We start from the raw sequence: 14,606 nt of genomic DNA on the forward strand, positions 1-14,606 counted from the left end.
TAATGCCTTGAAGTTAAAAGCTAATAATGCTAATTTTGAGATTATTTTTAAAATTCAAATGTAGAACAATTTTGGGTCAAAAAAGAAAACTTAAAAAACAACTTAAAAAAATGTATGTATCCAAACTGATACAAATTTTTAAGACAAATATTTGCTGCACATATTTTCTAACCTTATAGAAAAGAAACTAACAAATAAATTAAAAATTTAAACGTCTCATTAAATCTTATCGGCTTTAAATGTTTTAAGAGGCAAGGATATGAAATTAAAAGTAGAAGTATGGGTTCCTGGTAATGTTCTTATACAAAAATATAGAGAATAAATATCAATGATATGAAATACTGTTTTTTAAACAATTTTTCTAGTTGTTAATCACTGATGTTACCTGAATTTATGTAATCATGTTTTGTTCTTAATTGTTAACAAACACTTTAATTTAAACGTTTGACATTTTTCCTCTCGGACAACTTTTGTTGACAACTTTTGAAAATTTTCAGAGGTAACACTACCTGGGGGACTCTTGCAATTATTTTGGAAATTTAAGCTTTGAAACCATCTTATATAACTTGTATCTAACGGTTACAAAATTATAGGCTTTTCACACCAAGTCCAAAACCAGGTTTTCGCGAAATTATCAGTCGCTGAAATTCTACATCAAAAACTCAAGTTTTCTAATACATTTTTGGTAAACCACAAGTTTTCGTAAACAACCAGTATTATATAAAACCTCTTGAAAACTAGTAGCAATTCGAAGTTGAACTAAACAAACAAACCTTTCGAAACATTCAGCGCTTTAATTAATGCTAATAAAACAGCTGATGGCTGCTGTCAAAACAAAGAGAAAAGAAAACAAAAAAAGCAAACTTTGGGGGAACTGCGTGGCAACAGAAAAAATGCGGGAAAATTCACCAATGTCGAGAATAAAAGCCCCCGGTGACTATTACATTACTTTACACTGGCGGTTTTTTATGATCCTCTAGAGTTTCAAACGCCCTTTGTTAAGCGAGGAACCGGAATTCACTACGGCTACTGGCGTGACGACTCCAAGGTCGAGGAAGACTTGCTCATAGTTCGTGATGACGTTTCCAAGGGATGCGTCTTCGAACTCGTTGCCAATAATAAGTTTCGACGCTTTCGCTTAGTACCTGAAGAAAGACCTTCCGATAACTCCGTTCAATCACAAGGATTTGGGAGATGTGAGAAAGGCGATAAGTTCATTTGTGGGGAAGAATAAGTATGAAAGAAAATTTCGGGTCGAGGCTCTCAAAGGCGAGTCCTCAAAGGAAGAAGCCAAAAAGATAGTCATGGAGAAATTGCAACCCATCATAACAGCTTCAGTGATCGCTTTGGATGAGTGTGATTTTGGTACCGATCTGGAACTAGGAATTGACCTTTTCTGCTTCAGCCAAAGGGACCTATACGAAATCGTTTAGAATCTGCTCAATCCCGCCTATAAGTTGCTCGGACCGCCACAATATATGGCGATTCTGAAGGCACATTTGGCCAACGGAAGCAATAGTCATAAGCTCAATATTTTGGTTTGAATTTGTAGTGAAAGAAGACGAAAATGTTTTAAATAAAATTAATTTTTATTGCAACAGTTTTGTTTGTTGTTGATTCTATGATCTATTTTTTTAGCAATTAACTTTTCCTTGGTGAATTGTTTGGACCGGTTGAAGTGAACTAAGAGGATAGCTGCAGCCAAGCGAGCTTGTAGTTCTTGTTGGTTCATGTCGTGAGCCCATTCCACCCGTGGTTTGTAATTATATTTGTATTTAAATTAGATACTTTTCATTCATTATGTACCTAAATTTCTTTACAATTTCTTAAGTTTTTTAAATTTTGTCTGTAATATAATTCCTCTTCGAATTTGAAGAATTCAAGGAATTGAAAGGTAAATTAATTAAAGTATAAAACGAATTAAATAGCATAAGGGCAAGTTTCAATACTCAAAAATTTCAAGTACCAACATATAAGAATAGTATTGATAAAGGGCACGCACGAGAAATGTAATATGTTTCAAAAACTCAGAGCTTCATCTATATTTGAGTAAGGGAACCAACTATAGAGGAATCAGTCTACTCAATCAACATCGCTTACAAAATCTTTTCTGCCGTAATATGTGAACCTCTAAAGCCCATCGTCAACAACCTGATAGGTCCTTATCAGTGTGGTTTTAGACCAGGAAAGTCTACAGTCGATCAAATTTTAACATTATGGCAGATCCTGGAAAAAAAACCCAAGAACACCAAATCGACACCCACCATCTTTTCATCGGTTTCAAGGCCGCATATGACAGCATCTACATGCACGAGCTGTATAAAGCCATGTCTAGTTTTGTCATCCTTGCCAAACTCGTCTGTTTGTGCAGGATGCCCATGGAGAACTCCCGCTGCTCCATAAAGGTTGAAAACAACTTAACAGAACATTTCAATGTGTAAAAATGTTTTAGACAAGCGCTTTCATGCGATTTTTTTAACATCGTGCTTGAAAGAATAGTTCAAAGCTCACACGTCAACACTAGAGGCAGTATCTTTCAAAAGTCTGTCTAATTACTAGCATTTGCTGATAACATTGACATAATCGGAAGAACTCAGCGTGATGTCAATGGAGCTTTTGTGAGTATTGAGGCAGAGGCGGCAAAATGGGTGCAACGGTTAATGAGGGCAAAACACAGGACCTACAACACCGACGTCTTTGTCAAGTGCATCGTCTAGCAAGGTTCCGCTTTAAACACAGAAAACAACACCAGCACAGAGATCAAACGAAGAATAACTCTTGCTAACCGCTGTTTCTTTGAGCTAAGAAGAAAGCTCTTTCTCGAGGGACCAAAGTGTCACTATATAATACCCTTATTATCCCTGTCTTGCTATACGGTGCAGAACATGGGCTATCACAAAAGCGGATGAAACACCTTAGGTTGTATCTAGAGAAAAGTTCTTCGTGCGATCTACGGTCCCGCATGCATCGAAGGGGAGTCGAGGAGAAGATGGAACGTCGAGTTGCACGGGCTCTACAGCGACGTAAACTTAGCCAGAAGGGTAAAAGTCCGACGACTAAGATGGCTGGGTCACGTAGAGCGCAGGGAAACTAATGCTCCGACCCAGAAAGTAGGGTGTATTGGCCAACTATTTCCGAAATAATGGTAAACACACAGACAGCTCTTAAACGAGTTTGTAAGTTCGGAGTTCTGTAAAGGATAAAACTGAGAGGCATCAGCAAGAAGGTGCAATGTGTCATACCGCCACCGTTGCTGAAACCATGGATTGCTGTGCTAACCAATTAATTTCAAGAAGAACAGAAGCCATTCTGATTTATCCGTTTATAACATTTGTATGGGTCTATTTGAAGTCCAAAGTGAATGAAACCATTCAAAGCGGGACTTGAAAGAGCTAAAAGCTTAAATTTTACGTTCCTAGGTATGTGCATCACAAACCACTTGTTGTGGAGTGATCACATATTCGACATCGCGAAAAATGCTGCTAGTGTTAAGGTTTTCTTCCCTTCTGATCTGGCTATAATTTACAAAGTTTTGTTTGTCCAAAACTTGAGTATAACTCTTATATTTGGGCTGGTGCTCCAATAATGTCCTTGAGTCTTCTGGATAGAATTGACAAAAAGAGCTCTAAAACTGATTGGAGATCGTTCTCTTACAGAGAAATTTGCTTCTCTTGAACACCGCCCCAAGGTCCCATGCCTATCATTATTTAATCGTTACTTTAAAAAAATACTCTATTGAAATAACCAGATGCATTCTTCCCCTAAAACAATTCAACCGTAATACCCGTACTGCTAAGAATGCACATCAGTTTGCCCTAGAGCCCAATTTCGGACGTACTGTTAAGTACAGATATTCTTTCTTTAGCCACACTACACGAATGTGGAATGCTTTACCAGGCTCAATATTTCTCAATAAAATTGTTTTCTTAACACAAATAAAAATGACACTATGATTTTTTAAAATCCTTAAAATTTCTTTGGTACACTTTATCCTTAAACATTTGAAGTATGAAACAATTGTAGTAAAGTACCGATACATTTAATTTAATAACAGATCAACTCATAGGTCGATATTTTCGGGGATACAACAACATATTTAAATCTTTTGAATAAGATTTGACCCCGTAGTATTAATAGAAACATTATTGCTGAAAGAATGGTGTATAAATTATAAACTTTTAACATGCTTTTCATAAAAGTTAGAAAAAATAATGCTGGAAAAGTGTTACAATGCAATTTCGAAAGCTCTATACTGCAGAAGTCAACTAAACAGAAGGTTGTTAAAAAGTGAGTGTCAGAATATTGGCAAAAATTAGAGGCAGCTAACTTAATCGTTGAATCAACTTTCTTTTAAATTGAACTTAACGTCATTGATATTAACGTGTAAAATATTGGCAGCTTGTAAAAATAGCTTATTCTTACGACTACAAGAAGTCATCTCAAGTTGAATAAGTCTTTCTTATGGTCGCAGGGAAAATATCAATACTATTTTGATATATTTCTAATGGGTTAATAAAAAACTTCTAAAAGAAAATACTGAATTAAAAATTCTTACCCAAAAACAGCGGCAAATGTATTTAAACAACTTTGTCGCTGTATAAAATGATCTGGATCATTCCATGGTGATCGTCCGCCTTCACGATCCTTATAACCCTTACGTTGTGTAACTTTAATCGGCGGTTTTCTAGTAACATGCGATACCAGAAGATTCATTAGGATATCTTCGCAATTGGAAGATTGCTGTACAGTCTTTAAAAGTAGCAGCGACAACCAATTTGTGTATAAATAGTTGTAGTAGCGATGGTAAAAAGCTGCACCAGTCAATACTATAGAATAGTAATTTGTCCATTTGGACGTATAGCCCCAGGCATTCTAAATAAAAAGAACAAGAAGAAAACAAAAATTTATATAAAAATAAGAATATTTAAAAAAAAAGTAGTTTCATCAATAAAAACAAACCTTTGAATCGTCCCAGAAGTGAGCTCGAGCTGGATAGCCCACTATCCGGTCGGGGAAGTTCCTCCACACTGTGTATGCAAAGTCCAACTCGTCCGTATTTAATATGGCGTCTTCGTCCAGTGACAGAACTGCATCTGTCTCCACCTCGGGGTAGGGATAAAATCTTTGGGATATGTTTGGGCGTTCGTCTGTTGTTGGCGATGCTGAGCCCGCTGCCAATGCTGCAGCTGCCGCCGCTGTGCTACTGCCCAATGGTATCACATGGAACGATATATGATTTGAGCTGGGCCAGCGTTTTTTCGATGGGATAGGTCGATCCGCTGCCCATAATACAATTATCTTTATAAAAAAATAAAATAGTCATAGAATAAATAAAAAGACCACAGTTTAGAGAGACGAACGAAAGACTTACCCTATCTACAAATTGACTTTTAGTGATGCTCTTGACTAGTTTATAGAGGGCTGTGTTTGGGGTCAACACCGTTCCTATTTGCACATAAATCACCGCTGTGTAATTGTGTCGGGGCTCACTGCCAAGGGAGTCCAATAAAAATGGCATAAATCTGCAACAACGATATACAAATTTGAATAAACCATAAAGTTTCGATGAAGTTTAGCTGGATGCTGATTCTGATGCAAAGCTTTGAAACACTTACCTAGAGGAATCTGTGAATGTAGGAAGCGTTAGTAGAGCACCTGGCGATGTATTCCAAATGAGACTATTTCGAACCGGATAGTCAGGAAGTCGTTCGCGAATAATCTGCAAGAAGACAAAGAAAAATGGATTTTTTTAAATTTTATTTTTAATGGAATCAATAATTTCGATTTTGATATAAATTCTTTTAGCTTGCATTTTCAAGAAAAGCCATCAGCACAAAGTTTTTGGCAGTAAATTCAAACAAAGAAAAAGAAATGGCTACAAAATCAAATGAACTCCTTTTGTTGTCCTGTCTTGTCATTCAGTGGCGACGTTCGGCGACGACGGTGGCGGCAGCATTTTATCAGAGGATAAAAGTCCTTTTGTTTGTTTTTGTTGCGCCAAAGCGCGACAACATAGCGACGAGGACGAGACGAGCGACGCCCTGACGGACGAAGAACGAACTTTCGTCGTTCGACCTTATTCGAAACGAAGGAACTAACGCGTTCTTTGATTTTAAGCGCATAGCAATAAAAATTAAATGGAATTCCATAAGATTGAAGAAAAGAAGAAAGAAAATCAAGAGAAACCGAATTTCCTCAGAATCGCGAAGCTCGAAGCGCCAGAATCAATGAAACTTTTAATGTCCACCTCCAGTCATGTGGAATTTTCAATAAAATTCATGCCAAAATCACGATGAAGCGATGGGATGGGATGGGATGCGATGGGAACGGGCTGGAGTTTTTTGTTGTTGAGCGAGGGCGGTGGAGGGGTGCAAGTTCAGTGTTCGAGATATAAAAACACACCCATTTGTTCGATTCGCTCGTTAAAGTATGCATTTCTTGGATTTATCGTTTTGAAAGAGCTCCCTAGCTGTGGAGAGATTGAGGAAAAGCTATTGGATTTTTGCTTCTTAAGTGGAAAGGTCATTGCATTAAGAGGTTTTCTTTTTTACATAGGTAGGTATATATTTTTTGAGATGAGGAAAAAGGGAGAATTTCTTGGATGATGTTATAATAAATCTAAGCCTGCACGTGGGTTTAATGATCGTGATGTTGAAGTTGATGCCATATAGCCATATAAATACATAGAACAGCAGCGGGCCAAGGCCAAGAATGAACTGACTCGTCTGACTATATACCTTTCTTTTAATGTAACCCTGGGCCTGGACTTGGACCTAAACCTACCATTGAATTGTGTTTTTCATTGTTCTTTATAATGACAGAAAAGATTGATTACTTAGATGTGAAAGGAATACAAAGTTCAAGAGTGTTTTTGGAAATATCGAGAACGGGACTCAGGTGAGATTTCGCATCTAGATTGATGGTATACAATTCAAGAATTGAAAGCAGTAATATAATTGGTGAATATATACGAGTATGTAGAACTTTTCTCGAGAGGCACAAAAGTGGTATGAGGCTATAATTCGTTATGGGTTTTCGAATTTTATTGTAGGAGAACCATGCGTGTAAGGGTATTTATTATGATTTATTTAAATATATTGCTTTTCGTTTATGTTCTAACAAAAAGTTTGATTTAAAAAGGATATAGGGAATTGCTTGAAAAGTTTTTATACGTGATGAAAATATTGAACAGTAATGAGATGTTCTTACTTAGAATCGATGACTCTAAAATTTGTTCAATACAAAATAAAATTCAGCAAAAGGCTTTACCAAATTGACAAAAACGTTTAAAGACAAACTTGCTTAAATAAGGAATTAGGTCTGAGATTTTATAAAGTTTAAACTTTGTTAGTGCAACAAATAATATTATTCGGAAACATGACAGCATGCAAATAATTTAAGGTAAGTTTTAAATATTTTTTCGAAAAGTTCGGGCAGTATCTCAGTCAAAACTAAAGTAGTATTGCTTTTATTTCTGGCGTAGCCAAATATACAAAATTAAACGTTGTCAAATAATCTTTTTTGAACCAAATATTTGTAAACTCATAATGCGTTTTTCATTTAACACATCAAAGGTACATTACTAGGAGTTGTAAAGTACACGGGAACTATGATCAAAGCCTTGCTTTTTGCGCATGATATTGTTATGCTGGCATGCTGACTTCCCCGAAATCATTCCAACTGATGATCAAAAGGTTGTCCAAAAACTGTTTGCGCTGGAATTTAGTCGTGAACTTAATTATGTCAAAAATAAAGGTTTTGACGAAAGGAGGAGAAATGACTGGAGCAAGTAAGCAGTGGTATTACAATAATGAAAGAATAGAAGAGGTTAAGGAATATTAGTACCTAGGAGTTTATTTTACTCAGAATTGAAAAACGGAAAAATTGGCGAAGTTAAAAACCGCCATTCATGTAGTATGGAGAGAGTTTTTCTACAACAAGTAGTTACATAAATTACGCACCAAGTATAAAGTTTTTGAATGAGTTTAACAATCAGATATGTTCTACGCGGCGCAAGAAATATGTCATATCAACACTATTCATGAAGATGTTAAGTAGACTACGTTATGAAAGTTTGCAATATGCTAAACGATAGTTTATCAAGGACAGTAGCTCAACCAGATATGCGTTTTAAGACAGGATGGGTTAAAGACTAGATTCATCTAGTGGAGGAAACTCATGTTCCACCTAAACATCAACGAACATAGTGAGTGGATATTGACAATGTACCAGATTATTTCTAGACTTAATAAAAAACAAACTGCATGTAATGATTTATAGTAGACTGAATTATAATCTCACTGAGAAAAACTACTTTCAAGATGAATTTATTATCGACGAAATTTCAAACATGTTTCCTTTAAGAGGAGAACTGTTGAACCCAAACTTTGCCCCCAATGAGAGGATTTACTTTTGTGATATGTGCAATCTAGCAGAACGTGAGGATGTTTTTCATTTTTAACTTCCCATAGAAAGTTATTGAAATGGGTCGGATTTGTCAAATTGAAAATTTTGACATTTCTCGACGTTTCAAGGTCCCTAGAGACGAAATAAAAGATTTTTAGAAAGACGTACGTTCGCGACGTTTTTCCGCTGTCCATAGCTCAAGAACCACAAGAGATATCGATTTCAAATAATTTTTGTTATACAGATAATAAGGCAGAAAGATGCAGAAAGGGCTCTCAAGAAAATTGCGTGGGTGGTGTTTTTTACCATAGCAGTTTGAAGAAAAGGTGAAAAATTTACGAATCAAAAACGCTAGAGACTTGAATTATATTTTATATAATATTTTGTAACGTGATATCAAAGAAGTATATTTTTTGAACAAAATCCATTTAACGGTTTTTTTATAGATAAAAAACTGAACAAAAATTTGTCACCTCCAAAATCTTACGACTGATTTCATCTCCAAAACAATTTTGTGTAACGAAGAATAATGTTTTTGACATCTGATAAAATTTTGAGAAAAATCGAATTGTCAGTTTTTTTTTACAAAAAATAAAACTCTAAAAAAACAATACTAAAACTTGGTAAAAATTTACTTTCGACTCAAAAAGCTTTTCAAAAATTAAAAATATTGTCTTCAAACTTTTTTTATTTCACAGAAAATATTGTTTCCGATATTCAGTAATTTTTATATAAAAATCCAACAGTCCGTTTTTTTCATAAAAAATAAAATCTCCAAAAAAATAGTACGCAAATTTGGTAAAAATTGATACGAGTACATATAGACAAACTTTTAAGCAGGACAAATCGAGAGACGGGATGGGAAGTTATCAGTGTGGGTCGCATCCTAGCCTTTTTTTGTTGAAGATGCAATGTTTTAAAATAAACTATTATTATTATTAAACAAAAAACGAAACTCTAGATTTTCTCAACGAAATAAATGTAACAAAAATGTTAAAACTCTACAAATTGCTCTTATCGAAAAAGAATAATAGGTAAATAATAGATAATAGCTGTAACTTAATTAGTTTAAAAATAAACTATTAAATATTTTTGTCAATCAAACAGACGGAAAAACCATGCTTTATTGATTTTTTTTTAAATAGTTGTAAAACATCTTTAAAGTTAATACAAAATAATCCGAATCGAAATCCAGAAATGCGAAATACGATCAATAGCTGCTATCGATAAAAATTCGATACATTTGATTCATAAGCAACAGTGACAAATATCATTAAGCGTGCATTACAATAGTGCACAGGCATAACGACATCAGTAAGGCTTCCACTTTCGACAATCTCTACAATTTTACCGATTGATTGAGAAGTCAGTCAAATATAATCATAACGCTATGCCTTAAAAGTGGCTACATTCGTAGATGGCAAAAATTCAACTGAGGTTCAACAGATGTCAAATGTAGTTTTAATTATAATTTGATGGCAATGTACGTTTGATAAAAATGTAATTGACTTTACTATCCACAATATTAGTTTTCAAGAATTATTGCAACAAAGCTCTATTGTATTGGCTGAAAAAAATTCCAATACCACTATCCCATTAAAGGAATGAGCAATAAATATGCTAAAAGCATCTACCGGAAAAATTGATTGGCGATTAATATACCAAAATATTTCTACTTATAAGAAGATTCACCTTCCAGGACCTTAAATGCCCAAAATTACACTTGTCTATTCAGAATGTATTTGTCGTGGGCGGAAGCTTAACTAATGAAAACAATAAATAACTTTGACAAAAAAATATTATTTATCATAATAAGCAGCCTTTGATAATCAGTTGAAAAAAATATTTTTTTACAGATCCAAAATATTTTATTGATTAAACCAACAGAAAGCCTTGATTTTGACATATACTTGTTTTCCTCTGCCCAAACATCAAAAATAAATGCCGTAGATAACAATGTTTTCCCACCAGACACAGCTATTGAAGTTTTTCAAAATTGGTGAAAAAGCAAAGATAAATGTCGTGATTGTGAATATTTTGGAACGTAGCATATCTATTCAAAATGGCGATTATTACTTTAAGGCCCTTATTACGGGAAGCCAATCGAACATTCGACTTCAAGCGAATCGTTTGAGAAAGCCAATAAAGATCAAAGTAAAGACGAGTGAATTTTGACGTTCAAATGGAATAACATCTCTTTTTCCAAGAAAGTTGGCTTTGAAAGTGAATATTGAAATGCTATTCACGAAATAAGTGATATCAAAAACGTTTGATTCGCTGCCTGTTATTAAGGGCCTAACTCTCCTTGTGCGTGATTCATACTGACAACACAGGAGTTTTTCGTTTCTTACAATATATAGCCGGAAATCGCAGTACTCTTGCATTATCTTCGGTATACAATTTCTAACCTAAATATCGTTAGTCGCAACCAGGAGAAAACATAATCAACTAAGAAACAAAAACCAGTCTTTTTATAATAAAATAAATTGGGTGACGCAACAGTTCAATGAGAAGTAGGGGCTAGTGACTTACAACTCTCAACCTGGGACCCTACTATGTAACTCGATTCTACTTTTGATTCTATTCGAAACTTATTTCCGATTCTACTTTCAAAACGTACCACATATGAAAGTAGAATCGGATGCTGGTTAAACCAACTTGTTTCAAAAAAGTGTGCACTTTCGAATGAGTATCGAGTAGTTTTTGGAGAAGAATTATTATTACAAAAATTGACACCGTTGGAATTTGGTTCAATTTGCAACGAAATGAAGAACAGTACGAGAAAATTGAACCCAGAATAATAAGAGATAATTCCAAAATAGTAGAGCTTAGTGAGATATTTGAGTTTTGAATTCAATCGAAAGCGTCATTTGCCCGCTGATGATGAATTTTGAAATGAATGAGGAAGGAAAACGAAAGTCCAAATGCTATTTTTGACAAAAATCAAGAATTCCAGTCTATTTAACCAACATTTTTCTCTCAAAGCATAAGACATCCTTGTCTTTCCTTCATAAGGTCTAAAACCTCAGCGCCATAATTGATAACAAGGATAATAGGTGTCTTACAAGGATTGACTTAAGTTCTTCAAGAGAAAACTTTACTATACTCAATTTCTTTTTCTTTCTAAAGTTCTTAACAATCCAAAAGTTATAGTTGCCCATGGTGACGTTTTTCTCAAGATGTCCTCTCTTGATGAAATCATATATTTGGTCGTACCCTCATTGACCACTAAATCCATCTTTTCGATTTCTTCGCAATGCACAAATACGCACCACTGACATCACGCTTTGATCTTTAGAAATTTAGCGTATGAAAAAGAGTATAAAACCCTACGTAACGGAATCAATAAACACATAACAGTACAAAAATTAAACTAAACGGTGATTTTTTAAGAGCTTGAGAACTTTAAAAAGAAAAAAAAAAATAATATAAATAATATAAAAAATAAAATTTGCAAAATCTCATCGATTCTTTATTTGAAACGTTAGATGGGTCCATGACATTTACTTTTTGAAGATAATTTCATTTAAATGTTGACCGCGGCTGTCCAATTTTGGGTAACTTTTTCGAGCATTTCGGCCGGATTAGCCCGAATTTCTTCGGAAATGTTGTCTTCCAAAGCTGGAATAGTTGCTGGCTTATTTGTGTAGACTTTATACTTGACGTAGCCCCACAAAAAATAGTCTAAAGGCGTCAAATCGCATGATCTTGGTGGCCAACTTACCGGTCCATTCCTTGAGATGAATTTTTCTCCGAAGTTTTCCCTCAAAATGGCCATAGAATCGCGAGCCGTGTGGCATGTAGCGCCATATTGTTGAAACCACATGTCAACCGAGTTCAGTTCTTCCATTTTTGGCAACAAAAAGTTTGTTAGCATTGAACGATAGCGATCGCCATTCACCGTAACGTTGCGTCCAACAGCATCTTTGAAAAAATACGGTCCAATGATTCCACCATGGGATGCATGGGCAGTTCTTGAACGGCTTCTGGTTGCTCTTCACTCCAAATGTGGCAATTTTGCTTATTTACGTAGCCATTCAACCAGAAATGAGCCTCATCGCTGAACAAAATTTGTCGATAAAAAAGCGGATTTTCTGCCAACTTTTCTAGGGCCCATTCACTGAAAATTCGACGTTGTGGCTGATCGTTCGGCTTCAGTTCTTGCACGAGCTGTATTTTATACGGTTTTGCGTAAAATCTTCCATGTGGTCGAATAACACAAACCCAATTGCTGCGAACGGCGACGAGTCGACATTTCACGGTCTTCAGCAACACTCTCAGAAACAGACGCAATATTCTCTTCTGTACGCACTGTACGCATTCGTGTGGTTGGTTTAATGTCCAATAAAGTAAACTGAGTGCGAAACTTGGTCACAATCGCATTAATTGTTTGCTCACTTGGTCGATTATGTAGACCATAAATCGGACGTAAAGCGCGAAACACATTTCGAACCGAACACTGATTTTGGTAATAAAATTCAATGATTTGCAAGAGTTGCTCGTTAGTTAGTCTATTCATGATGAAATGTCAACATTTCTCTCTTAAAGCACGAGACGTTCTTGTCTTTAATTTACAAAGTCTAAACCCTCAGCGCCATAATCGGTAACCGGAATAGTAGGAGTCTTACAAAGATTGACTTAAGTTCCTCAAAAGAAAAGTTTACTATACTCAATTTCCTTTAAAGATCTACGATTGCAACGATGTGTAAAAGTGCTCAGTTAAAGTTCTTAACTATCCCAAAGTTATAGTTGCCCATGGTGACGTTTTGTTCTAGACGTTCTTCAATGTCCTCTCAGGATGACATCATATGTTTGGTCGTGCCCTAATTTACCACTGTATTCATCTTTTACGATTTCGTTACAATGCTCAAATACGAACCACTGACATTATGCTTTGATCTATCAATAAAGTCATACCTAATATCATCGGCATATCTGAGATTGGGCCTCTAGTTTTGAAGAATGAGTTTTTCACAATATTTTCAACAACGATATTAAAGAAGTCGCATGACAGTGCTTCGCCTTTTCTAAAACCTTTTTATTAATATCAAAATCATGGCTGAGATCTCTGATAGAGAAGCCTTCATTTCCATCTTCATTCTGCACAAACTAAAAAGTTTGACAAGGATGCCAAAAATAGCCGTTGTTTTGGTCAATGGTGGACTTTCTCCGGCATTAAAGCTACACTGATAAGGACTTATCAGCTTGTTGACGAATGGCTTCAGATGTTCACCTAATACCGATTCGGAAGAGATCTCATAAGAGAATACAGACTGATACCTTTCGATAAACCATATATTCCATTTAAATTTTTACCTAAAGATTAGTCTTCAAATAATTCAAAGTCTGGTAAAATTAAAACATTTCTTGTTACACACAGATTTCAAGCCTGAAGCGCTAAACATCCTCATTTTCTCTCAAACTACATAAATATTTATATCGAGAGTAAACAAATCCAAAATGTAGAGTTGTTCAAAACAATTTAAATATGCATCTACACCAATGACCTCTTGAACCTTCCGGGTATCATTCCATAAGTCTTAAATAATTTATGTCCATGAATATTTCAAACCAAAGAAACAAGAAAAACACACAAAAAAAACTAAATAATCAAAAAATTATAATTTATTTTCTTTCCAATTTATCTTAATGTCCAGACAATCTGGAGTCTTCTAAACTTACTGCAGATAGGCATATAAATATTTAATGAGAAAAGTACTGTTTTAAAGCACACAACATCCTATTTTCTACACTTCCTCCTCTATAGGTACCTATCTTAGAGGCAATTCTTAAAATAGAATTCAAAATATTTTTTGTTTTCGTATTTAAAATGTTACAAGTACACTTCTTTCGAAAACAAAACAGGAACGAAATTACTTATAAGCAGCTAAACAAAATGTATTCAAATTTAAGCAACCAAACAAGCAAAATTCTAGCATTTTAGATATCCAAATCCTCTCTTGAATGGCATTGTTTTTCAAACCCCCCACCCCCCTCTCAACCCTCGTCGACATTTTATAATCGTTACGATTTAAAATTCATTAGAAAAACATCGTTGAATATTGTTGGTTTTTAAAGTTGTGTGTTAAATGCTATTTTGAGTTGATGCAGGAACCGAAAACCCAACAGTATCAGCGGAAGGTTGTGATGGGGTAGTTTGTAGATTGTAGATTGTAGATGGTGCCGCACTAAAAAACAAC

At 35.1% G+C, this 14,606-nt stretch overlaps 1 protein-coding gene across 1 annotated transcript in view; it reads right to left on the minus strand.

The window, feature by feature from the left end:
* Positions 1-14,606, minus strand: part of LOC129940208 (exostosin-1) — a 494,844-nt gene that overhangs the window by 12,915 nt on the left and 467,323 nt on the right. The window contains exons 6-9 of the mRNA XM_056048470.1: positions 5,616-5,719; positions 5,372-5,522; positions 4,960-5,298; positions 4,556-4,872 (exon numbers count right to left, since the gene is read on the minus strand). Coding sequence (XP_055904445.1) covers positions 4,556-4,872; positions 4,960-5,298; positions 5,372-5,522; positions 5,616-5,719 — 911 coding nt within the window. The remainder of the gene's footprint in view (positions 1-4,555; positions 4,873-4,959; positions 5,299-5,371; positions 5,523-5,615; positions 5,720-14,606) is intronic.

This window comes from Eupeodes corollae, chromosome 1 (genome assembly GCF_945859685.1).
Source record: "Eupeodes corollae chromosome 1, idEupCoro1.1, whole genome shotgun sequence".
NCBI lineage: Eukaryota > Metazoa > Arthropoda > Insecta > Diptera > Syrphidae > Eupeodes > Eupeodes corollae.